The sequence below is a fragment of the Ochotona curzoniae genome, unplaced genomic scaffold (assembly GCF_017591425.1).
Source record: "Ochotona curzoniae isolate NIBS_2020 unplaced genomic scaffold, NIBS_Ocur_1.0 contig_2692, whole genome shotgun sequence".
NCBI classification, from domain to species: Eukaryota; Metazoa; Chordata; class Mammalia; order Lagomorpha; family Ochotonidae; genus Ochotona; species Ochotona curzoniae.
In genome coordinates, this window is record NW_024465556.1 from 13,956,602 (window position 1) to 13,982,338 (window position 25,737).

The window sequence follows — 25,737 nt, forward strand, 5'->3', positions numbered from 1 at the left end:
CATTTGGATTGTTTCCAATGTATGTCCTAATAAGAACAACATTATTATAAATGTCCTAATATTCCTGCTGTGCAAGCCTTTCCTGGTGTGTGTGTGTGTGTGTGTATGCCTGGACATGGAATTGCTGGTAAAGTGAGTGCAAATTCAGCTTCAAAACAACATCAACTGGCTTTCCAAAGCAATTATTTCGGTTTACCTATATAATTTTAATGGTCTATATCACTGTCAATATTGATATCAGTATGCTTTAATTTTTGCTAATCTGATGTGTTTGAGAAAAAGCGTTATCTCAGATGGCTTTAATTTTCTTTTCCAAAGTTACTAATGTTGGGAATTGTTTCCTATGTGTATTGACCACTGTACGTTCCTTTTCCAGAAGGACTTGTTTATATCTTTCATTAATTTTTCTATTGGAGTATTTGTTTTTGTGCTGTATACTATGAAATTATCCTCTTTCTCTTTTTATTTTCTCTATGAAAATCTTTTAACAATTGGATGTTCTTAATTTTAGCATCTAAGTTTTATTTTGGGGGGTAATTTTTATAGTTTATGTCTATTTTAAAAGAATTCCTGGGGCCAGAGCAATGTTTCAATTCGCTAATTCTCTGCCTGCAAGCACTGTCATCCCCTATGGGCACCAGTCCATGTCCTAGCTGCTACTTCTCATCCAGCTCCCTGTTTGTGGCCTGGGAAAGCAGTGGAGGATGGCCCAAAGCCTTGGGACCCTGCCCCCGGCATGGAAGACCCAGAAGAAGTTGCTGGTTTTAGATTGGCTCAGCTCCAGCCATTGTGGTTACTTGGAAAATGAACCAGCGGATGGGTGATCTGTCTCTCCTGTAAATCTGCTTTCTGATAAAAATAAATTTTTAAAAAGTTCTAACCTGAAAGTCATACAGATATCTTTTTTTTTTTAAAACATAAATGTATTTGAAAGGCAGAGTTACAGAGAGAGAGAGAGAGATCTTCCATCCACTGAATCTTCCATCCCCCCAAATGGCCACAATAGGTTGAGCCAGGTTTCTGCCAGGAGCTTCTTTCAGGGCTCCACGTGGGTAGTAAGGCCCAAGGGACTTGTGTCATCCTCTCCTTCTTTCCCCACGCCGTTAGCTGGATCAGAAGTAGAGCAACCAGGACTAGAATTGGTATTTATATATGGGAGACTGGCTCTGCAGGCACAGACTTAGTGTACTATGCCAATGTGCCAGATATATTATTATACATGTTTTCTAAAAGTTTTATAATCTTACCTTTCACATTCAGTTTTTAATCCACTTAGTGTTCATGTAGAGTGTAAAGAAGGAAATTCACTTCAGGGTTGGTTTTTTTGTTTTTTAGGGTTTTTGTTTGTCTTGTTTGATTGAATAGCTTCTTATTCTAGCACCAGTTTATGGGAAAAAAATGTATTTTTGTCACTGATCTGTAGTGTCAGCTCTATCATAAATCAGTTCCATAAATACACTATTCCCTTGGTCTTTTTCCATGGCTTATTTTTCTCATTACCTATTCATTCTGCCATAGTTCTTGATTTCCAACTTTTTCATCTTAAGGACTTTTAGGTCTTTTTGTTCTTGGTATTTATTTTTTAAGTTTTATCTATGTGTTTTAAAAGTAGAGGGAGAAAATGGCTGCCCTGGCCAGGGCTGGTCCAGGCTGAAGCCAGGAGCTAAAACTCTGTCCAGATCTCTCTCGTGTGTGGCAGAGGACCAAGCACTTGCACCATCCTCTGCTGCCTTCCCAGGAGCATTAGAGGGGAGTTGGATTGAAAGCAGAGCAGCTGGGGCTAGACCCTGTGCTTCAACATGGGATGCCAGTACTTCAAGCCGCAGCTCGGTTTACTGCATCACAGTACCAACAACTTTTCGTGGCCTTTTCCTCTATAATTAAAAAATTTAGAATCACCAAATTCCACAAAATTTTTTACAAAATCTGAAGAGATTTTTGGAATTTTATTGAATTTGTACACCAATGTAGGCAGAATTTTGCATATAGTGAGCTTTCATGTTCAGGAACAGGAAGTATTTCTGCTTTTCTTTAGCTGCTCTCAAATTTCTTTTAAAAATATTTTTTCCTTGGACTTAAAAATCTCCAGTTAGCTTTATTCATAGATACCTCATTTTTGATGCTATTATAAATGCTACCTTTTAAAAACATTTATGTGCTGTGTTACATATATGTAGATATAATTTGTATATATTGTAATATATACATATATCATACATATAAAATATAACTGAGTTTTATAACATTACTAAATTTATGGAACAATTCTGCTTTCAGAAATTTTCTCATTAAATAGCCACTAAATTCACAAACATTTATGTGTACATTTTTAAATCCAGTCCTTTATTTTGTATTTCATTTCCTTATTTTTCTGAGCTAAGTCCTCCAGTACAATGTTAAACAGAAGTGGACACTTTGGCCTTATTTTTTCTTAAAGGGAACACTTTCCATATTTCAATATTGTATAGAATTGCACTGTAACCTTCCCTGTTTAGTAAGATGAAGATTCTTTAAAATCATGAATGCATATTAAATTTTATCAAACCTCTTTTTACCAGGATTATTATTTTTTCCTTATTCTGTTAATATGATAAAGAATGATGGTTTTATAATATTAAAACATTCATGAATTTTTTAGATAAGTACAATTTGATCAGAATAAGTACCTTTGTACATGTTTCTGGTTTAGGTGTACTAATATTTCGTTAACAGCTTTTGCATTTTTGTTACAGTATGAAAATGACCTCAAATTTTTTTCTCATAGTTGTGTCAGAAGAAAATTGTTCCAAGCCCCAGAGTGATATTTAATCAGTACAACTGAAATAGTCCTGTAGGCTGCTTATGGTTTAAATCTTTCTGATTGCATGTGACATTCATTTTGAAATAATTTTGAGTCCCACTGTTTTCTAGACTATGTTGCAAAGGAATTCCAATACTTGGAATTTGGGTTGATAAGGAAAATTTCTCAAAAGAGATTGGGAAGGCACACTCTAAGTGATAGAAAGAAAGAAAGAAAGAAAGAATCACAAATGAGAGTTTCTTCCAGAAGAAATAAGTACTCAGCTACACTGAAATCTAATTAGATGTAAAGGAACATGAAACTGGATTCAGTTTAATAGTAGGGAGGCTGTCAATAATATGAATGAAGCCATTTGCCTGTGATGCTAGTGTTCTGACTTGAGTCCCAACTGCTACTCCACTTGTGATCCAGATCTCTGCTAATTCAACCAGGGAAAGCAGTGAAAGATGGCCCAAGGACATGGGTGGAAAACCTGAGGAGTTCTACATTCCTGGCTTCAGCCTGGTCCAACCCCAGCTATTGGAGGTGTTTGGAGAGTAAACCAGTATACGGAAGTCATCTCTGTGCATATCTGTCACTATTCATCTGTCTGTCTCTCCCCGCTTTTCAAGTAAATAAAACAAGTAAGGCTAACTAAAGCAAAATTTTGAATACACAATTAGGTACAGAGGCTTGGAATGGAGTCATACAGGAGAGGAAGCCAGAAGTTGTTTTGGTTTCACAGTAAATCCACCTCTAAGCTGATGAAGCCTGATTGACAAGAACAGTCAAAACTCAAATCACATCTCAGAGTATACTTTGGCCCAGAGCAAAACACAGGCCAGGGCGCAGGGGTGGTCAGGGTGATTAAGCCAGGACCTGCATTCAGAGATGCTCTGGCACAGGTCAGGGCTTCTGGCTTCCTCTGCTTGGGCTAAACAACAAACACAGCCTTTTATACAGCAGCCAGAGGAGCAACAAAAACATGCTGGAGAGGCAGGGCCGCATCTGCCACAGCTAGCAATAGCCAAGAGAACTGGGCAGCGCCTGGCTCACACTGTTCACCCTACCTGAAGTCATGGTGTGCCCCTCTCCAACAAACACCAGAAACAGCTTCCTGTATCAGAGCCAAGATCCTTAAAAAGCAAGGCATTTAAGCAGCGGAGGAAAGCCAACACTACCCAAGAGACTCCACACTGAACTAAAGGAATTTACTCTGAAAGATTTAGCATAGCAAACAGAAGGGGAACAAATAGTATGAAAAGATTCGTCACTGAATCAACAATAGCAAAACCAGTAATTCAACACTGCACATCCAGTAACAATTCATTTAACACTCAGTATGCATCATGAGCTATTCTGGATACTTGACAGGCATCAGTAAACAAAGTTTCCTGCCATGTTATAGTTTTAGATGAGTTGGAGAAAAGATAAGGATAAAAAAAATTAGGTAAGTAGTTGAGTAATAAGCACAAGATAAAGATTTCTAGAAGGGGAAATTAGTCACCCCTTGATCAAAGTAATTTAACCTTTTTTAAAATGTTCTTTGAGGAACTGTTGCACTTTCACATTAATTTACATTCTTCTGCTACATCTAAATTTGGCTCTGTAGGAGGAGGTGGTCTTGATGTTTTGGTGTTAGCCAATTGCTTGTTTATAACAGGTTTCTAATAGGTTTCAAAGGTTACTTGATAACTTTTTTAAAAGGTTACCAAGTAGTTGCCACGTAGAATTCAACACATTTTAGTAAGATTCTGAGTGTGTGTGTGTGTGCATGTGTGTGTGTGTGTGTGTGTGTGTGTGTGTGTGTGTGTGTGTGTGTGTGTACTCTCTCACTCACAACTCCCACTCTCCCATGAATGGAACAGAGTTTTTGGAGTTAAAAACTTCAGCTTGCTAACTTTGTAGCAATCAAACAGGAAATATAAAATACCAAAGTGTGGCACAAAATCCAACACAGCTGAGCCCTATTAGAAAACCTCAATCATGACCCTACTGTCCAGAAGGCTCCAGTGCAACCTATGCATGAATAATTGCTCTGCTACATGGAATGAACTGGAAATGTCAGTAAACACCTTTACTGCCTTTGGGCTGTGTGTCAGGATTTATGTGCTTCACATAAGACATTAGGCACTGTGAGATGGAACTGACAGAAGACAATGCAAGCACAGCTCCTACCTGACAGCCAGGCCTTCTTGAAACACGAACAAGAATGCTAATCTGAGTTCATTCGGCTAACATTCATCCCACAAACATCATCTTGAGCAGTGATGATATACCACATACTGTGCTATGTAAGAAATAAAGAGGGATTTATAAAACAAATGTGATCATTTCTGCCCTGGCGGCATTTATTGCTCAGTTAGGGAAAGGTGTGAAACAAGTAAACCTATGAATAAATATATAGTTATAAATGATGCATAGGTGCTGTTAAAGACAAGAATGGGACTTTAGGAGAGAGAATAATAGAAGGCGAGATAGGGACTTTGGAAGGGCAGGGGTGTAAGGTTAAAGGGACACACTGAGTAATCATTCTTTTTATGAGCATTATTCCTGGTGAGTCAGAACAACACATTCAAATTGCATTTAGAAGTTGCTAATGTGCTGAGACAATGAGTCATAATATTTATCTAAGCCATACTTCAGCTGAAATAGAAGCCTAAAAGCAGAATGGTGACATACAGCCGGAAAGCCCAGTTCAATGAGAATAAGGTGTCACTTTAGTACCTTCCTTCCCCAGGGTGCCAGGCAGATGAGCAGACCTGGCAGGCTAGTGTGGGAATCAAAGGTGGGACCTCCTTTATCCACCAGACCTGCCCGGCTTCCCCACATCACTGACTCATTTCTGCTGAACCATGAATCACATCTGGCTCCCACTGCCCTTCTGGAAGTGTCATGATGACTTGGCGTTCTCTAGGCTTCCAGCTGAGCATTTCTGTGAAAACATACCAGAATGTGAAGAAAAGCAATGTTTCCCTCCTTACCCACCCGTGTCTTCAGAGAAGCTGGATGTATCTACTGCCTTTTCAGAACCCCACCTGATCCGGTGCTATTTCTGAGTGGGTTATGTGTTAAAACAAGAGTGACAGTCACTGACAGCGTTTTGGGTCTACTTGAATCCACCCTGGCCATCCAAGAAAGGACAAAAACATTCCTCACACACAGTTCAGGCACTCCTCCTTCCTCTAGTCATCTAATGGCTCATAGATGTTTTCATCTATTTGTTTTGTCACATCAACAGAGTTTTCATTGCTTACAAAAGCCAAAAAAAAATTTTTTTAAAGATTTATTTATGGGGGCTGTGTTGAAGTGTAGCAGGTCACGCCAGAGCCTATGACTCCAGCATCCCATAGGAGTTCTGGTTTGGGGCCAATCTGCTGTGCTCCTGATTCCCTGCTTATAGCCTGGGAAAAGCAGCAGAAGATGGTCCAAGTGCTTGGACCCCACACTCACATGGGAGATCCAAAGGAAGCTCCTGGATCCTGGCTTTAGCTTGACCCAGTGCCAGTCACTGAGGCTATTTGGGGAGTGAGTCTGTGAATAAAAGGTCTCTCTCTCTTTTTCTCTTGCCCCATCTATCTCTTTGTAACTATTTCATGTCTTTTTTTTTTTTTAAGATTTATTTTAAAATCAGAGAGAGAGAGAGAGGGAAAGGAAAAAAGGAGAGACAGGGAGTGGAAAACAGCCAGGGTTTGCTCAGGCCGAAACCAGGAGCATAGAACTCCATTCGGGTCTCCCACATAGGTGTAAGGGGGCCAAGTACTTGCATCATCTTTCATCCTCTGTTGCCTTTCTTAGGTGTATCAGTAAGAACTTGGATAGGTTCTCAAACCAGCAACCGTGTAGGGATACTGTTGTGGCAAGCAGCCATTTAACCTACTGCACCAAAATGCCAGCCCCATAAATATTATTAAAGAATAAATTACTTAACAATTCTATTTTTTTTTTTTGCAGTTGTCAGCTTATTTCCCTCTAGATTTCAGAACAATATGACAGTGGTCCTCAAATGTTTTCATTTAAGACCGTTTTACATTTTAAAAATTACCAAGCCCCAATTGGAAGCAATTGTTTCACTCACTTTCCTCTATTTCTCAACTTGCCCTCCCTGATCGGTGGTCCATGTAAGCATGCATCCTTCTCCACTACGTAAACATCATCAAAAATAAAATAAATTTCTTTTTTAAAATTACTGAAACTATATCTATATGCAATATAAGAAACTATATTTATATGCATTATTATGATTTATCATGTTATAAGAAGTTAACACTGGGAATTGTTTTAAATAGTTATTCATTCTGAAAAGGCAATCATAAACGTCTTAACATGAATTATTTCATCAAGAGTAACTTTTTAAAAAAGCTTCATAAGAATAGTGGCAGTGTTTTACATTTTTGTGAATCTTTTTGGGGTTTAGTTTAGTAGACAATAGCTGGATTTTCATATTTGTTTCTGCATGTAGTTTGTTATGCTATGTCATTTAAGCTGAAGTAAATAAAACAAATCCACCTTCACAAATACATGCTTTCAGAAACAGCGGAGTGTTGTAACAGGCTTTCAGAGTGTTGTGGCTTTTGTAGCTTGACGCTACTCCAATTGTTTTAGAGGTTAGTAGCAATGTGAAATCTTAAACCATACCAATGAACTTGCACAGGCCTCTCTACTAAAGTTCACTGAATTTGTTTTGAATTTTGGAAGGATAAGTAAGTAAGCTTTGCCTGTCTCCCTGAGGCACTGACATCCCATACCAGAGCGCCCATTCAAGTCTCTACTGTTGTTTCCAGTCCAGCTGCTGCTAACGGACCTAGAGAACCAAGAGAAAGAGGCCCAAGTGTGTGGGTCCCTGCCACCCAGGTGTAGATCTGGATGGAATTCTAGCTTCCTCACTTCATCCTGGGCCAGTCCCAGCCCTACTGTTGCCATCGGCAGATGATGTGAACCAGCAGATGAATGACCTCTCTCTGTTTCTCCCTTTCTCTGTCACTCTGCTGTCAAATACATAGATAAATTTTTTTTTAAATGAGCAATACAGTTCTTCCAAAGCCAACCTATTTTACTATGTAATAGCAAATAATGTCTTTTATTAATATCACCAAATTTACTAAAAAATCTTTCATAATTAGGAAGCCCCAAACCCCCTGAGAGATAAATTTAAACATTTTTTTCTTATCAATTCAAATTCTTTCATTGAAAACAAATATTAGTTATTTTTACCTGAAATTATGAGCTTATTTTCTTCATTTTTAAGAAAACATTGAATAGTCACATCCAAATAACTGTAATTTTTCTATCAGTCACTGTTCTGTAGTAAAACATTATTTCATCCATTTAGCAGCTCATTTAACCTTCCACTCCAATGATCACACAAGTGCCCACCCAAACACAGCACCAAGGCTTTATGCCACTCCCATTTCACCACCCAGAATACTGAAAAAGACATGGACTCAAGGTAGAGATTTAGTCAAAGTCATGGTTTTTACTGCCTCATCAGGACATTTTCCAGTGAAACTGGATTTTTTTCTTTGTGTTGCTGCTTGAGCGAGAACACAATGGCCACTCATCCAGCTAGGGCACTGCTTTCATTCGTGTTGTGAAAGCCCCAGCAGTTTTGCCCACTGTGGCTTCTGCACCATTACTGTAAATGTCAACACGGTGAACAGGCAAATAAGCTTAGTATTAGGTGAATATAGTTTTGTCTCCACAGAAAGCAAACTCTGCTTTGAGAACCACGATAATATGCTTATGCTGCTACTGCTTGCTATGGCAAATGTTCACTATTGACTTCCTGTTCTGTGAGATGGGGGTTTAGCACCCATGCATTGAACCAGCAGCCTCACCGTTCTTTTCTTCATGACCTCCATAGAATCGTATCACATTACCATTTTAAAAACTACTTGATGTTTACCTTCTTGTTATTACAGAAATAGTATTCATCACCAAGCCTAGTAGGTAAAATAAGTATTTTCTTGTTCTACAGTCACCTTATCAATTTCAATGGGAGATTGGTTCCAGGATCCCCCATGGATATCAAACTCCACAGATGCTCATATTCCTTAAAATAAAATGCCATAGTACTTGCACATAATCTATAGCTATCTTCCATTATACTTTATTTTCTTTTCACTTCTAAAATTTGAGAGACAGAGATACAGAGAAAAAGAAAGAAACAGAGCATATGCTATCTTGTAGTTCCCTCTGCAGGTACTCCCAACAGCTGGGGCTGAGCTGAGGTCAAAGCCAGAAGTTGGAAACTCCAGCTAGTACTCCTATTTGGGTGGTAGCAACTCAAATAGCTTGGGCAATCATTGTTGCCTGCAAGTATCTGTCCTGGCAAGAAACCAGCAGTCAGGAACTGGAGACAGGGACTAAACTCAGGTACTCTTGTTAGTACCAACTAGTACTCAGGTACTAATAAGGGATGCAGGCAGCCTAACAGGCGTCTTAACGCTAGGCTAATGCCTGGTTCCTCCTATAAACTTTAAAGCATGTCCTGGTTATTTATAATTCTAAATACCATATAAATACTGCAGAAGTAATCATGCAGTACTGTTTGGGGAATCATAAAAAAGTGTGTACATGTTTAGTACAGATGCAATATGTTCTCCTGTATGTTTTAGATGTGCTTACCAGACCATGAGGACACAGACCCAGTTGATACAAAGGGCCAACTGTACAATTTGGCATCTTGGCCTAGAGTTGATCATTGCCACTTTAAAAAAATTTTTAGTTCTGTGATCCTATCACAAATTTGTCTCAATTCTCCAACAAATTTCTTAAAAGTCTAAATAATCTACTCCATAGAGTGAAATCTCAAGTGGTAAATCAGGGCTACTCTTTTTTTCCTGGAGAAGTCCTTTCTGAAGATCTCCTTCTCGTTCCAACATGCAGTAGCTGCTTACTCCACGAGCAATTCAGCTTTCATCCTGTGACATCTTCCAACTGCTCAGGGGAGGGGAGGTGACCTAGTGTAGAGATCCAGAAACCTCATTTCCGAAATTTATAACCAATTTCTCTGTTTTAAGCCTGTGCACCCTACCACGTTGCTAGCAATCTTGTGTCTCCAAATACCAAAACTTTTCACTAAAATCTCAACTCTTTTCTTTCTGTCTTGGTGGTTTTGTATCATTTAAAGATTCTTTTATATTCATTGTAGGTATATTTCAACAGCAGAGATAAGCACATGCCCTCAATATCCCAAGTTTAAAAGGACACCCAGTGTTGGGATTTGGAACTACACATTCTCTGACCACATAAGCTCCTTGGGGTTTTGGTGAGATTTACGCTTTAGGAAGTTTGTTAACCCGTTTCAGCAGCTTCATGTACTTCTATGGCTACAATGGAAATCAAAGGCAGCACAAAATTTGACGAACTAAATTAGTATTTGTAAAATACAAATTATCTTTTTCCCCATGCTTTGCTCTTTTAACAAGTCCATCAGACACGTTATTTTCTAAGTACTAACCATGGACCGGGGCACTGTAGTAGGTCATGAAGTTGTCAGAGTGGACAGGGTTTTTTCATGGACTATACCATGTGGTGAGGGGAGCAAACCACTACAAAGTCAACAAATGTGTAATTTCAGGTAGGATTAAGTATTGTGAAGACAATAACAGCACACAAGTATAACTAAGGGAAAAGGGTTATCTTAGGAAGGAGAGGAGGCCTCTCTAAGGATCCAACATTTGAGTTGACAATTCTCTTTGTAAACATCTGGGGAAGAGGTTTTCAAGAAGTACAATGCAATCCCAATGTGAAGAAAAGCTTAAGGTGTTCACAGAATAGAAAGAAGATCAAAGTAGATAGAACACAGGGAAGGGAAGAAGGCTGGGAGATGGAATCCAAAAATCAAGGTTGAAAAGGCACATTTGGATGCCATACATATGTAGAAAATTGCAGGATCAGCACTATAGCCTAATGAGGTAAGCTGCCACCTGCAATGCCAGTATCCCATGTGGACACTGGTTCAAGTCCCAGCTCCTGCATTTCCTGCTAATGTGCCTGGGAGAGCAGCAGCCAATTGCCCTGGTGCTTGGACTTCTGACTGTGTAGGACATGCAGAGGAAGCTCCTGGTTCCTTACATCACTTTGGTCCTGCTCTAACTGCTCCAGCCATTTGGGGAGTGAACCAGCAGATGGAAGATCCTTATCTTTCTTTGTCTCTCCCTCTCTAACTCTTCTAAATTAATAAAATAAGTCTTTGGAGAAAAAGAAAATTGTGTTAGATGTTGTGGACACTGTACAAGTTTATAAAAGGGACTCTCTGCCTCCAAAGAATGGACAATCTAGTGATACTGGTGAGATAAACTTTCAAAAGAGAGACTAATAGAAGACAATATATAATCAACTTGTACATGACATAGCACAGGGTTTTTTTCAAATGAAGCTGTTCTGTTGGGAAATAATTTGATGGTTGCTTTGTTTTTAAGATTTATTTATGTTACTTGAAAGTTGGAGTTAAAGAAAGAAAGAGAGAGAGAGAGAGATCTTCCATGCACTGGTTCACTTCCTCAGATGACTGCAACGATCAGAGCTAGGCCAGTCAAAAGCCAGGAGTCAAGAGCCTCTGCTCATTCTCCTGTGTGGTTGGAGTGGTCCACGTCCATGGGTCATCTTCCACTGCTTCTCTGGGCCATTACAGGGAGCTGGATCAGAAGCAAAGCAGCCAGGACTCAAGCTGTCACCCAGACGTGATGCTCACACTGTAGGCAGTGAATTAGTGTGATATTCCTCTGCACTGGCCCATGGATTTTCTTAAATGTCCTCCAGAAATTTGCTTCATAGTTGGTCGCACTAAAAAAACTGAGCAGTTAGGCCTGACAGCACAGTTAAGATTAGCCAACAGCAGGCCTCCTTGTTTTTTGACATTTGATATTTGTGATACCTTCCCAGTTAATTAGTTTTCATTATGTTGATTAATAATTGCTGTCTTCAAAATGAAACCATAAAGAGGTAGGCTGAGATATCTTACTCCTGCCTGCCCTTATCTATCAATTTTCTTTTTGCAAATGCAGACAGCATGAGTATATCTTACTTTCACCCGTTGTGTCTGTTTCCTAGCAAAGCTGTAACAAATTACCACAGACTGGTTGGCTTAAAACAACAGAAATCCATTGTCACACAGTTGTGGAAGCAAGAAGTCCGAAAGCCAGGTGTCTCCAGCGCCGTGTTCCCTCCGAGACCCTGAGTGGAAACTTTCTCATCCCTTTTGGCTTTACTACAGTTTACTGTATCAGTCTCCTAATGAGGAACATCTGAATTGTGTCCCATCTTTTGCTATTTCAATGAGCAGCCAATGATAAAGGCAGTATGTTTGTTATTTTGCATGTATGTAGGTGTGTCTGTATAACAGAGTCCCACAAGTGGGAGTGTTGGAGTTATGGTTTCTGTACTTGCTTTTTCATCCCTCTTCACTCAATTGCATCCTCCTCAATTATCATTATCATTATTGCTATTATTTGAAAGGTAGAACAAAGACAAAGAGAGGTATAAAGAGAGGGAAGAGGTTAGGGGAATTGTCCATCCACTGGTTCACTATTTAAATGCTTGAAACAACTGGAACTGGGCCAACCTAAAACCGGGAGCCAGAAATTGTATCTGTGTCCTCCACTTGAGTGGCAAGGATTTAAGAACTTGGGTTGGCCTCTACTCCCTTCCTGGTGTGTCAAGAGGAAGATGGAAGAGAAACAGATAGGGTTTGGTCCCAGGCCTTTCCCGAGTTGACTGTCAGTGCAGTTTGAATACTATCAACTATTACAATTTTTACAATCTGATAATAAAACAACAGATAATGTTCTAACTGGTTGAATTGTCATGGTTTCCTTTTTAGGAAGCATCTAGAGATACTTACTTTAAGCCTGCAGTTTTAGTTGTGACCAATGACTGTATTTCCTTCCTTGCAGGTGGTACTGCGAAGGCAAGGAGCTTGAAAACTCCCCAGATATCCACATTGTCCAGGCAGGAAATCTACACTCGTTGACCATTGCTGAAGCCTTTGAAGAGGACACAGGGCGCTATTCCTGCTTTGCTTCTAATATCTATGGGACGGATTCCACTTCTGCTGAGATTTATATAGAAGGTAAAATGAAATGCTCCATGACACTTACAAGGAACATGACCCTTACTAGTAAGACATCTAGTTATATTATGTCAATATCTGCCAGACCCTCACTCCCCTAGGCAGTGGGGTTAGAGAGCAGGAAATCAAACAGACAAAAATACCTAGATTCATGCACTGAGGAATTCACATTGTAGAAGAGACAGAAAAGAAACAGGATACAAGATAGTGCATAAAAACACTATGGAAGAAACAGTAAGGGAGAGACAAGGATAGAAAATGCATTCCTCCCACATGTGAATACATATGTGTGTGGTAGTGGTAACTTTAGGTAGAGTGATCAAGGAAGACCCCATGGACCAGACAGCATTTCAGTGAATCCTGGGATGTAGTAAGGGAGTGAGCCACGAGGGTATTCAAGGAAAAAGTTCTCTGGTCAAAAAGAGTGGTCAGATTCAGTCATCTTGAGCAGGGAGAATCCTTGTCTTAAGGCACAGACATGAACCAGTGTTTCCAGAATGGACCAAGCAAGGAAGATTACAACAGGAGATGAGGTGTGACGTTTGAGCAGGGTGTAGGTCGGACAGAGGCAGGTGAGTATACCAACTGAATTTTGGTTATGCTCAGAACCGACCAGAATGTCTTGGCTCCCTCGGGAAGAAAAGTTTTACAATGATCTAATCAGAACACAGATAACCAAGACATTCTCGTGGGTTCTGAGCACAGACATGACATAATCTGACTTCGCTTCTAGCAGCATCATTCTGGCTGCTGGTAAATGCACAGAGATGGCTGGGAGCTTGGGAAAGGAATCCGGTAGTACCACACTTACAAGATGGATTTTAGAGAAGAAATTAGCTTATGTTTATTTTCTATCTGTCTAAAATTTTGTCCATATTTTATTATCCTCTGAGTTTTTCTGGGAGTATTCTTTAGGACTGTTTTTCTTTTTTTAATTATTAATTATTTTTGATGATTTTTACAGAGTTGATTAGGGTAATTAGGGTCAAGGGCTAAAGGAAGGTGGGTGAGATCACCATTTCTACATTCTCTTTTTTTCCTTCCTGTGTCTGGGGGAAGAGGAGAGACAGGGAGAGAAGCCACACCCAGCCTCCCAAATGCCTCTGCACCCTGGGATGGAGGGCAGCCACCCGACACCACCTCAGCGTCCCCAATGTGGGGCATGCTGTGAGGGTCCTGCTCATGAGGTTTCAATAGTTCAGCAGTACCGAATTACTGCCGATCTCGCCACTCCAAGCATGATGAAAATTTTCCAGCATCCACTGGTTGACATAGTCCACCTTAGAGTCTCCATTTGCCCAATTATGCACTGCCAATACTTGGCTGGGGTAGTTGATTGATTTGTTCTGTCCTTTATCCTCTGCTGTAGTACCAAGTGTCCTTTACTCCAATGTACTGCCATATCCTCCATGTGCACCTGGATATACTGTTTACTGCTCTGTCCAAGCCACTGAGGAGGCCCAGCTCTGACACATGCACTCCACAGTCAGACCATGGAACATGCAATTTCCTCCATGATAGGGGTTTTGAGTCCAGCAATTCAATTGGGGGGATCCCCATAGAAACCTCATCTGAGGCCATCCCAGACCTGATTCTTTTGTGTGCTTGCCAATACAGGGTCTGGCTCAGTCCATCACCCCAATCAGCTATGCACATGCTGGTGATTTCAATTGCTGGGTCAGTTCTGTCTCCAGCCCTGTCTTTTACACAAACCAATGGGTGTTACACCCCAGCCCAATCCTACCCACCACATACTTGACCTTCATGTAAACTAGTGGGAGCTGCAGCCTAGTCAGAGCAACCCACAGTAACTCCCACCAGGCCTGCCCCTGCCCTGGTTCCCATGCTTGACAGTATGTGCAGCAGACTGGTCCAATCTGTCCCACATCCCATTTAGCTCTCATACATGTCAATGGGCACTGAAGATTACTTCAACACAACCAACCCCACTATCAAGCCCACACACATGCTGGCAGGCGCCACTCTCTACCAAGCCATGCCTTCCCCAGTCCTGGTTCTCATGCTCACCAGTCAGAGTGGCTACCCAAGAGGGAGGTGCCCACTGTTTCCCTACTGCGCCCACTCTCACTCATGGATCTTACGCTCTCCAGGTGGTTCTGCAGTTTAACTTGACAGAATTTGCCCCCCATGCCTGCATCTGCCAGCTGATGCTGCGGCAAAGCCCAACCAACCCACACTAACTCTGAGTTATGCATGCACCACTAGAAACAGTCAACCCAGCCAGACTTTCCCCTGATCTAGCCCACATGAAGACAATAGCTGTTGTAGCCCTGCCCAGCCTGATTTGCCCCCATCCAATTCACACTCTCTGGTGGGAGTGGTGATCCAGTAGGTGAGCCCTCCACATTCCCCCTACCGGATTCGCCCCGTCCCCGCTGGGTCTCACATGTGCTGGTTGGATGCTGTGGCCCAGTCTGGCATGGCCAAGCTCTCCTCAACATTTGCCGGTGGGTGCTGTAGCCTCGCTGGGCCCAGCCCACCCCCAATTGCAACTCATGCTAGTTGGGGCTACAGCTTAGCCCAGCCCAGCTGGCCAACAGTCCCAGCCCTCATGTGAGCTGATTTGTGTTGTGACCCAGTTTGGCCCGACCCATATTCCATTCTGGTGCTCAGATTTGCAAGCAGGTGATATGAACTGGCCCAGTCTGTGCCAAATGTATGCCAGTGGGTATTATTCCCTGGCCTGGTCCAGGCTGTTCCCTATCATGGTTCTTGCACTCATATGCAGGGACTGTGTCCCAAAAGAGGAATTGCCCAAGCTCCTCCATCCCAACCTCTCACAATACCAGATCTCACACACACCAGTGGGCCCATGGGCCAGCCCTACTTAGTCCACCTCCTATCCTAGCAGGAACAATGGCCTTTCCTGACTGGCATTCACCCATTCTGTTTTTTTACTCTTGGGTATTACAGCCCAGCCAAGTCTGGACCACATCCAGACACAGCTCACACATGGCTCGACAGGGACAGGGACCAAGCCTAACCTGTCCTATACCCACCCTGGTTCTTATGATCACCAGTGGATGCTGAAATGGAGCCCAGGCCAGCGCACCCCAGACCCAACCCACACTTATGCCGAGGGACACTGTAGCCATGCCCAGACTAGACATCAGCCCCCACTCTGACATTCACAATCACCAATGGGAACCACAACCCAGCCAGGTCATCCCCTTCATTCCCCAACCAGGCCTGTTCCCAGCCACAGATCTTGCGCCTGCCAGTGATTGCTCTGACCCAGTTTGGCATAGCCCCTCACCTGTCTTTGCCTTTGCCTTTTGATGATGTATCCTGGTCTGATCCAGCCTGCCCCAGTCCCAACTCTCACTGGTGGGTGCTGGAACCTGGCCCTGCTCAGTCTGCTCTGATCCCTGACTTATGCAAACTGGCAGATGTGACAGCCTAGCCCAGCATGACCTGAGCTCCAGTCTGTTTTCTGCACTTGCTAGTGAGCTAAAGTTTGCTTGGCTCTGCCTGGTCTTCCCTCTTGAAAAACCAACCCACACATTAGCCAACAGCTGGAGCTACCTTGCCCAGATTGCCCAATTCCAAGGCCTTGACCTCGTGTTCACTAATGGGAGCTATGAGCCACAAGGGGAGTTTCCCAAGTTCCTCCACTTGACACACTCCAAGCCCAAATCTCACGCATGCCAGTGAGTGCTAGGCCCTTGCCTGGCTTAGTTTGTTCCTCTATCTTGACCTAGTATGAGCTGGTGAATGTTATGGACTGGTTGGTTCCACACCCTGTAGTACAATGCACATATGGGTGCTACAGCCTGGACCTGGCCAGACTATTCTCGGTTCCTGTACTCATGAGTATTGGCAGTTCCATGGTCACACTTAGCTCAGCCCATCATTACCCCAACTCTTGAGCTAACCAGCGAGACTTGTATTTCTGCAGGATTTGGCCCACAAATCCCCCACAGAATCTACCCCCAAACCTGGTTCTCTCACATGTTGATTAGTGTCATGGCTCTGCCTAATGTGACACATCCCCTGTTCTAATAGTCAGATTCTGGAACCTATTCCTGCTAGACAGGCCCCTAGCCCTAGCTTTTACATGGACTAGCATGTGTTAGTCAGCAATGTTCCATGCTAACAAGCCCATCTCAGGATTCCCCATGGGCTGGGTGTATCAGTCTGACCCATACAGGTCTTATGGTCCCTCCCCTCCAAACCACCAGGTCTCAGTCCCCTCACTTACCTGCAAGTAAAGTGGCCCTATCATTGAGTGTCCCTCAGGATTCATTCCTCACCTACACATATTGTGGCCTTATCAATGGATGTCCCTAGGCAGTAATTCCAGAGCCCCAAGACCCCAGAGCTTGATACCAGGCAGCCAGCAGAAACTGGTTGTCACTATGGCTGTCCATAAGACCAGGATTCATCCACTGCTTGACAGTGGTGGACGGGGCACTAGGATCCCCAGCAGGAAGCCTGGCTCAATACGGCTTCTCCCAGCCACAGCCACATGGCTGGGAGATTCAGATACCCACTCCTCTGAGCAGACTTACCTGGACTCCCAGGATTGCTTTTCAGCTAAAATACCTTAGATTCACCTTGGGTTTTAGCCCTTACACACTATTATAAATGCGTAAGTGCTGATTTACCATCTAGCTTATAAAATCAGGATTATCTTATGCTTTTGTCTCCAATACCTTACATAATTCTAATTCCAATAAATGATAAGCATTTATGGACTAATCAAATGAGAAGAAATGTACCATATGTTTTTAGCCTCAAATTTTTGGAATGCAATACATACCTCCCAATTTAGCTCTATTATCTCTTCCTGGAATTCACTATCTTGAGAAGTAAATCCGGAATCAAGGCTCTGCTAACAGTACTGAGATTGGATGGCTGATTTTTTTTTTTCCTTTATGACAACAGGACTTCAAACACTCTCACTCCCAAGATGTGGTATGACTTAGTAGTACCAGGACAGGACGGAAGGGCAACCACCTACACCTACAATGTCTGGAATCCAATGTCATCCCTTCCTTTTATTCAATCTGTGTAGGTCAAGAGCAAGAGGACTTAGAAATACCAGAGAGGGTCTGCAAAGGCTGCTTGGCTAGTCCAAAGGCATTAGCAGGTGTTTTATTATAGCAAGAACATTGAGAAGTCAAGTTGGCTAATTTAAGCTCCACTGTGAACTAGCCCCATGACCTTGAGCAGTTTCATCGACTTCTTAGAGTTGATTTACTCATTTATAAAGCGTGAGTTTGTGAGTTTGTGTGGCAATCACTGAATTCACTTTTAAGTCTGTAACTCCACAGGTCTTCAAGTTATCATCTTGAAACATTCATGTCTTGTTTTTATATTTTCAGGAGTTTCTTCTTCTGACTCAGAAGGGGACCCTCACAAGGAAGAGATGAATCGGTAATTCTCATTTTCTTACAACCTCAGCATCCTCAAATTGTGAGAAAGCTATTAGTTGGTTGCTAAAAGTTGAAGATAGTAGTTTTAGGGTACTATCTCAAAAAAGTTAAAATTGAATCCATCTGGAAAAGATTCTGCTTGTTTAATTAAAGTCTTACCTAGCAGACTAATGTAAAGGTTTACAATCCTTAGAAATGAAGAATTTACTATGAGATATCATACTCATGGCTAGATGAAAAACAAATAATCCAGAGGTTTAGAAAATTGATACTTTCTGGCTAAATAAGAGTACTCCCAAGAACCTGGTGCTCCTAAATTTTGTATTAATGTACATAGGTAGTTATAATTTAGATTATTTGCTGTTACTTAATATAATATTATAATTTCATATGTATATAGATATAAATGAATAACCTGAGAAAGTCATAACCATTTGTGCTGAACACTGAGCAAGTTGTTTTCATCATTTTGTCATTTTTTGTAACCATTGACTAACAACTGCTCAGCCCAGGAACTGCTCTAAACCCACCACTTCATTGGAAAAATCAGACACTTCCTGCCTTTAAGAGGCTCACACTCTAGTAAAAAGAAATGCATAAATCCAGTACTGCAAGAAGCATAGGCCAGGCATGCAGAAAGTAAGAGTAATATAGAGTAACAAGTTCTGACCATTGATGTGTGGCACTTCGCACAAACAACTATTCATTGGGTGGGAGGAAGCTGGCTCTTCAAAGAGCAGTAGGTGACACCCCCAAAACAAGGGAGAAAGGGTCTTGCAGGCATCCCCGACTTCCCAGAAGGCGTGGGAGCTGAACATAGAGTAGCTGTTCCCTGTGTTCAACTGCCACAGCAGCAGGATCTGGGAGTAGCCGTCACTGTGTTTGCATGTTCTGGCCTCCCCTCCGGAGGGAAAGCTCATGAAGCACAGGCATAATGTCTGCTTCTTCCAAGTTCCTACATGTGGCTACTTTGGAGACAAGACTTGTTTTCAGCTCTTGTTCGGATGGGACAACCATCACCAGAGCAATGATTTCTCCTTTGCTCCCTGCTCTGTCCTTCTCCTGGCCTCAGTTCAGCTCTTTCTTCTTTCCTTTTAGAGCAAGCATCTCCTCAGAGGCCTTCCTATCCTCTCTAGACTGTTCCGCTCTTCTTATTTTCTGAGATCACTCTGATCCTATGACTTGGCTGACATAAAACATAAAAAAAAGATGTTTATGCCAAGGCAAAATCAAACATGAATCAGCCTTTTTTTTTTTTAATCTCAGCACAGCCTACGTACAAAACCTTGTTCAGTAGAGTATCCACCCAGCCTTCCTGTCCCCTTTACCATTCCCCACCTCAGGCAGTCTACACTGCTCACTACTTTCCACGGATTTGTGATTCATTTTCACCTTCATTCAAGCTGTCTGCTGTGCTAGGAACACCCTGTCTCCTTCTTTGCCTGTCAAACTCCTATTTATCCTTCAAAACATAGCCTAAATGTTCTCTCTATTGCACACTCTTCACTCAAAGCTCCCATAATGCATTACAAACCTGGTGGGGATGGATGATGATATATAAATGTAATTAAGCCAAAAAAAAACCCTCTAATTTATTTCCTTTAAATCTACTTATAGTTGTTATAATGTAGCTTCTGTTGTGCCTAATCAACTCAAATGAGCTGTGATTTAAACGAGACTTTTATTTCCTATTCATGTAAGAGTCTAGATTTGTTTTGTGAAACAGCTGTATATTCCACTAGGTTCCAATCTGTTGCCACTATCTGCATTACCTCATACTAAGATGTAGCCCTCAACTTCTTATTATGAGATGGGAAGAAATGAAGGATGTGCCAATGTCCCTTTTAATGCCCTCTGTCTTAACACTCATGGCTCACCCTCCCTTATATCCCAGGTCCAGAAGTAGTGATGTGGCCATACCCTGCTGCAAGGAAGGTTGGAGATTTGGCTTCCATCCGATGTAGCCATGTAATGAGAGCAGGGATCCCTGTCAAGGAAAACATGCTTTGCGAACCCTGATACGTTTGGCATCATGATGCAGTTCTGCCTTTGAGCCCCATCCTGTTTGGTTGGGGAGAAATACAGTGTGTCACGGAGTGGCCCCTCTACCCTTCACTATCGTGCAGAGACCCGGGAGGTATGGAGAGAACAGTGCAGGAGCAAGCTCCATTCTGAGCACCTGACGTGAATGATCTCATTTTGCCCTCCCAGAAACCCTACAGAGTAAAAATGAGTGATTTTCCATGTTAGAGACCAGAAGGTGAGACAGAGAGGGGTCAGCCACACCACATTCAGGGGAGCCCTCTGTCACTGGCCATCTACTAGGTGTATCAGATCTCAAATTCCCTTCAAGTCCAGTGCATGTTGCTTCCTTTCCTTCTTGAGTTCTGATCCTGTGAGCAAGGCTGGAGGCCCTGTCCCCAAACAAGTTGCCATCACCTCTGGGTTCGGCTCCTCCCTCATCCTGTTTTCTGGACACAGCCACAAACCTTTCTCCTCTCTGCACTGACACTAAAATAACCAGACCTTTTCTCAAACAGATGTTCCTGGTTCTGCCTGGTTCTCTTACCCTTCCTATGATCTCTTTAATTTCTGCCATCTTAAAGAATTTGCTGACTTCAGGCTGTTTCTACCTTTGGCTGGGCCAGAAATTCCACAAGTCAAGATTTGCAAGGCCCAGTTTCTTACTTAAAATGAGAAAGGGAAAGGAAACACGGTGCAACAGCAAACAACGCTTGAGAAATTATCTTGACTTCCGTCACAGCACTTGTCCCGGATCTCAGTGCGTTGTCAATATGTTTTAGTACCTGACTCCCCCACCTCACCCTGCCACCTGCTTCTCTCTCCTGTACATGGACAGCAACTAAACCAGGAAATGTAGAGCTCTCAGTAAATGTTTGGAGACTATCCTCAAAGACAGACTTTATTACCCCCAACTGTAAGCATGACAAAGTTGCTAGCTTTGCTGAATTTTCATATTCATTCTTAGTTCTGTTTTATAATCTTGATTTTAATCATTTCTCAGGTTCCAGAAGCCAAATGAGGTATCATCCCCTCCCACTACCTCTGCAGCCATTCCTCCAGCAGTGTCCCAAGCCCAGAATTTGGTAACTCAGTCCAATGTGTCAACCATCCAACAGGTATAAGAATCTAAATAAGGGGTTGGCGTTGGGATATAACACGTTAAGCCTCTATCTGCAATGTCACTATCTTGTACGGGCACTGGTTCAAGTCCCAGTTATTCTGCTTCCAATCCAGCTACCTGTTGATGTTCCAGGGAAAGCAGCAGAAGATGGTCCAAGTGCTTTGGTCCCACCCCCATGTGGGAGATCCAGAAGAGGTTCCAGGCTCCTGGCTTCAGCCTGGTACATCTCTGGCCATTGCAGCCTTTCAGAAACCACTTTTTTTAATTTTTAAACTTTTTTATTTATGGGAGGTAGAAAGAAACAGACAGTTAAACAGACATGTTCTGTTGTAAATTGCTGTTGATGTTGTGCTGGAGCTTCTAATTGATCGGGACGATATTCTGCCAGCTCTACCTTCAGACCAGAGAAGGTCTCCCCAAGAAACTGTTGAACTTATCTGGACAATAAGATGTTGGACTCTATGCTTGGTATATGATTGTAACAAAAGAATCTTGACTTAATTTGAACTGTAATACTGCAACTAGGTGGAGGAATCCACCAAGGGGGGAAGGGCATGGGGAGAGGATGGGAGAATCCCAGAGCCTATGAATCTGTGTCACATAATGCAACATAATTAACAATAATAATAATTTTTTAAAAAACAGACATCTTCCATCTACTAGTTTACTCCACATCAAGATCCAGGGCTGGGCTAGGCTGAAGCCAGGAGCCTAGAACAACAAGTCTCCCATGTGACTAGCAGAACCACTGCTTCTTACAGTGTGTATGAACAGAAAGCTGGAATTGGGAGTGGAGCTGGGACTTGTACCCAGGCACTCTGGGGATACAGGTTTCCCAAGTAGCAAACCTTAACCACTGTATTCAATGCCTGCTTGTGAATCCCAAATGTCATGAGCTGTGCTGTGACCATCAGCATGGTCATAGTTTCCCCTAATGCAATAACTTCTTCATGATAAGCTTTCTATACTGCCAGTGTGAGAGCGGCAATTCCCCTCACCTTATGATTCTCCAGCTTGGGGAAATTTCAAGCTCTTTAAAAATTATCTTTGATATCTCAGTTTTATAAAAAGTACTAATTTCATATGTAGTAAGCTCATAGACTGGCCCAGGACACTCTTTAACACAACATTCAATTGTGGAAAGCTGCAAAACATCCTAATTTCTGAGCTAGTACAAGCATGAAGTTATTTAGAGAATAGTGAAGGGTCTTACCCGCTAAGCTGATAACAATATCTGTCTACTTTGAAAACATTCACAGAGACTGGAAATATATTCAGGAAAAATCGTAGTCAGGATTCTGCCCCTCACCCTTGTGCCTGCTCCTCCTCTTGCCTCAAATTACTCCTATTAGCAATTTGTTGCAAGATAGTTCCAGAAATCCCCCATGCATTTAAAAGGATATACATGAATGCAAATATTTTAAGACATATAAAATTATGATTTAACTATGTTAATAACATGTTGTCATTATAATGTTAGTAATATCTACATTGAAATATACTGATTTTCAATTTTTTAAATTCAAAGTTATTTATCTAACCCATGTGGTCATACAGAGAAATCAAGTTTTATTTCTAATCTACTGGTTTTCAAACTGTGATCTTGGCAGCCCCAGAGGTTTTATGAGCCTCTTCAGCTCTATAAGTGAGAAGCTAGGGTAGGAAAGGGAGCATATTTTAGAACCACACTGACCTAGAAAGAAATTCAATTAGTACAGTCTAAAATTTGATGTCTCTGACACACTAGCTTAGTAAACATCTGTCTTTTGGTTTGAGATTAATTTCATTCCTAAAGTTCTGTAGATTTATTTTATCTTCTTACCCACCTAATAATTTGACTGGCAATGAATCTTGTTGGTTTCCTTTGAACAGTGTCAGAGCCCTACCAACTATTTGCAAGGACTGGATGGGAAACCTATCATCGCAGCTCCTGTGTTTACAAAGGTAATCAAAATATTACTTCTTTCTGCCAAGGCTTTCATTTTTATTTTAGATTTTTTTAATTTGAAATGTAGGGTTGGTGAGGGAAGGAGAGAGGGAGGAGAGAGGGAGATAGGAAGGTAGGGAAGGAAAGCCAGAAAGAGAGTTCCTATCTGATGGTTCCCTCCTCAAATGCCTGCAACAGCAAAGAGCTGAGTTGGACCAAAGCCATGCGATGGAAACACAATCCATGTCTCCCACATGGGTGTCAGGGACTCAACCACTCAAGCCATCACTTGCTCCCTTCCACTTGCATGCATTAGCAGGAAACTGGAATTGAGATTAGGATTAGAGCCGGGCCTCAAACCCTAGTGATCTAAAATGGGATGTTGCTGTCCCAAGGAGTGTTTTAGCCACTGGACCAAGCACCCCATCCCTTTCCATTATGGCTTTAAAGTTGCTACAGCACCCAATTGCAAGATCTGTGATTTAATCATTTTATTTTAGGATTTAGACATCAAATAGGGACAACTTAAGGTTTGGAGTTTGTTGTTGCTGTTAGTTTTGGTTTGGGGGAAGCGATGTGGTTACAATTCAAGTTCTAGGTTGCTGGTAACAGTTTTATGATGAGAGCTATGTCTTCCCCAGTCAGCACACTGATCCTGGTGGCCATTCCCATTGGCTAAACCCAGGAACCAAATTTGCAGGTCCAGTGCCAAGAATCTAACCACTTGCTTCACCCAAGGTTTCTTTGGACTTTCAGAAGACCCCGTTGCAGGAGCAGTTTCTGACACTCAAGGAAAGGGAGTAAAATATACCAGGAAAGGAACATAGAACCTCACCCCAAGACAAGGAGCTTTTGTTTTCCATTCGGTGGTATCAATTATTACAGGAGGATCAAATCCAGAATCTCAGAACCTGCCTATTAAGAACTGGAAAATTCAGTCAGGTACCTTAACTTGCAAATAAGAAAGCCAAGGGAGGCCAGAGAGAGTGAGCAATTTAGCCAAGGCCAGAGGGCTGGTGAGTGGCCGAATCAGAACTGGAAGTTCTCCCACTTTAATTCATTGTTCTTTCCCTTGTATTGTGTGCACTGTGCTTTGATGCTGTCCAAGACAGCAAGATTAAAGGTGAAACACTGACACTAGATTTCTTTGGTATTAAGAAGACAAAATAAGTAAAATCCATATTGGGTTTATAGTCTATTGTTTGTAGAAAAGGCTAATTTAGGGCCAAAGAGATTTTATTCTTTCAGAAATACACTTTGATGGTTTTCAGTCCTGATTCATTTTGTCCCTATCCTGAGACCCTGAGCTATAGATCCCACAGAGTCCCCTGTTGCACCTGTCAGAGGAAGGGAGAAAGGCTATGAGAAGACCAGGGTTTGCCCAGTGAGAGATGAAGATCACAAACCCCAGCACTTTCCGTACTTCAGCCTTGGGTAGAGATTTGTAGGATGCAGTAAGCTCTAGGCTCACAGCAATCCTCTGCTTGGGCATCTTTACCCCCATCTTGCACATTACAAAGCTGGGACTGCCTGACTCAGAGGCCTGTACTCTTCACCACTCTCACTAGGGTGCATGAGAGAGGCACCACTGTGTAGTGATTAACCCACATGGCTTAAATTCAGACCCTCTTACCACCATTTACTAGCCTTATGGCATGAGTTCATTAGAGCACTTCTCTGCCTCCTCTTTCCCATCGAAAAAATGTGGTCCATAAACTGTACCTACCCCATGATACTGTTGTAAGTTTCAACTGTGAGGCACTTAGAACAGGGCCTGGAAGTCGGGGGTACTTTCTATCTGCTTGCTGTTACATGAATGCTAAGTATTGCTTTGTCTATGATGGACTCACGGATTAGACTTTTTTTTCTCCAAGTCATGATGCTTTCATGGGCTTTTCCTGAAGGCTTGCCTTAGGTCATGAAATTCCTCTCTGGGCCCAGTCCTTGGGTCCCTTATAGCACATCTACTGTCTGCTGCCCTATTGTATCTTCTGGACTGAAGTACCATTCCTCCTTCCTAGTGTGGCACCTTGTGGGCAAAGGCCCTGAGCTCCTACACTAGGAACCAGGGATGAGGGATGGCAGCTAGGCCAATTAAGGACACCTTGCATCCCCACCCCCACGGTGCTGCAGCTTTCTAGTCCTTAGGGCCCTACCTCAGCCCTCATCCTCAGTGATTGTCCTCTCCCTGTTGCCCACTAGCCCTCTCCTTGGAGAATCCTGGAGCTGTCAAGGCTTTAGGAGCATCAAGACTTACTGCTTACTACAGATAGGACAGAGGCCCACAGAAGGCAAGGAAATTGCCCAAGACTCCTTAGTGAGAGAGAGAAAAGAGGAGAGAAGCTGGTCTAGTGGAAGGGCACTGAGCCAACACTACTACTATCTCTGGTTCCTTCTGTAAAATGGAAAGCA

The 25,737-nt window shown here is 42.2% G+C and overlaps 1 protein-coding gene across 1 annotated transcript in view; it reads left to right on the forward strand.

The window, feature by feature from the left end:
- Positions 1 to 25,737, forward strand: part of MYPN (myopalladin) — an 84,186-nt gene that overhangs the window by 17,018 nt on the left and 41,431 nt on the right. Inside the window, exons 4-7 of the mRNA XM_040975832.1 lie at positions 12,679 to 12,854; positions 18,203 to 18,254; positions 21,279 to 21,393; positions 23,271 to 23,342. Coding sequence (XP_040831766.1) covers positions 12,679 to 12,854; positions 18,203 to 18,254; positions 21,279 to 21,393; positions 23,271 to 23,342 — 415 coding nt within the window. The remainder of the gene's footprint in view (positions 1 to 12,678; positions 12,855 to 18,202; positions 18,255 to 21,278; positions 21,394 to 23,270; positions 23,343 to 25,737) is intronic.